The sequence below is a fragment of the Bison bison genome, unplaced genomic scaffold, assembly GCF_000754665.1.
Source record: "Bison bison bison isolate TAMUID 2011002044 unplaced genomic scaffold, Bison_UMD1.0 scf7180017863415, whole genome shotgun sequence".
In the NCBI taxonomy this organism is placed as follows: Eukaryota; Metazoa; Chordata; class Mammalia; order Artiodactyla; family Bovidae; genus Bison; species Bison bison.
This window is the reverse complement of record NW_011493987.1, coordinates 492928-493419: the sequence shown is the minus strand read 5'-3', so window position 1 is coordinate 493419 and position 492 is coordinate 492928. Positions and strand designations below refer to the sequence as shown.

The 492-nt window shown below is 56.9% G+C and overlaps 1 protein-coding gene across 1 annotated transcript in view; it reads right to left on the bottom strand.

Annotated features, from left to right (window-relative positions):
* LOC104983826 (steroid 21-hydroxylase) overlaps positions 1 to 492 on the bottom strand; it is a 7170-nt gene that overhangs the window by 5056 nt on the left and 1622 nt on the right. The window contains exons 2-3 of the mRNA XM_010833361.1: positions 356 to 484; positions 17 to 138 (exon numbers count right to left, since the gene is read on the bottom strand). Of these exons, the coding sequence (XP_010831663.1) occupies positions 17 to 138; positions 356 to 484 (251 nt within the window). The remainder of the gene's footprint in view (positions 1 to 16; positions 139 to 355; positions 485 to 492) is intronic.

Sequence of the window (492 nt, the reverse complement as noted above, 5' to 3'; positions counted from 1 at the left end):
GGGGAGGGGGGCAGGCATATGGGAGGGCAAGAGAGCCTTGACCTTGTTTCCAAAAGTGAGGTAACAGATGATGCTGCAGGTAAGCAGAGAGAATTCCTTCTGGATGGTCACGGGGGCACCGGCCTGGACTCTCATGCGCTGAAGAGAAAGAGCATGAACTAAATAGGGAGGGACCTGGGACATCCCTGGTGGTCGAGAGGCTGAATTCTCTGCTCCTAATGCGGGGGGCACAGGTTCGATCCTTGGTGAGGGAACTAGATGCCACATGCTTTGGGTAATATAAGTGGAAAAAAAATAGAGGGCCTTCCAGGAGGGGTGAAGCTGACCTGGGCTAACTGTGGGAGTCCAGGCTCACCTCGCAGAACTCCTGGGTCAGCTGGTCCACCCAGGGCTCCATGGAGCTGCGGGTGCCCAGCAGCAAGGCTGAGCGGGTGAGTTTCTTGTGGGCCTTCCAGAGCAGAGAGTAGTCCCCCAGAGAGATGTCCTGGCAGC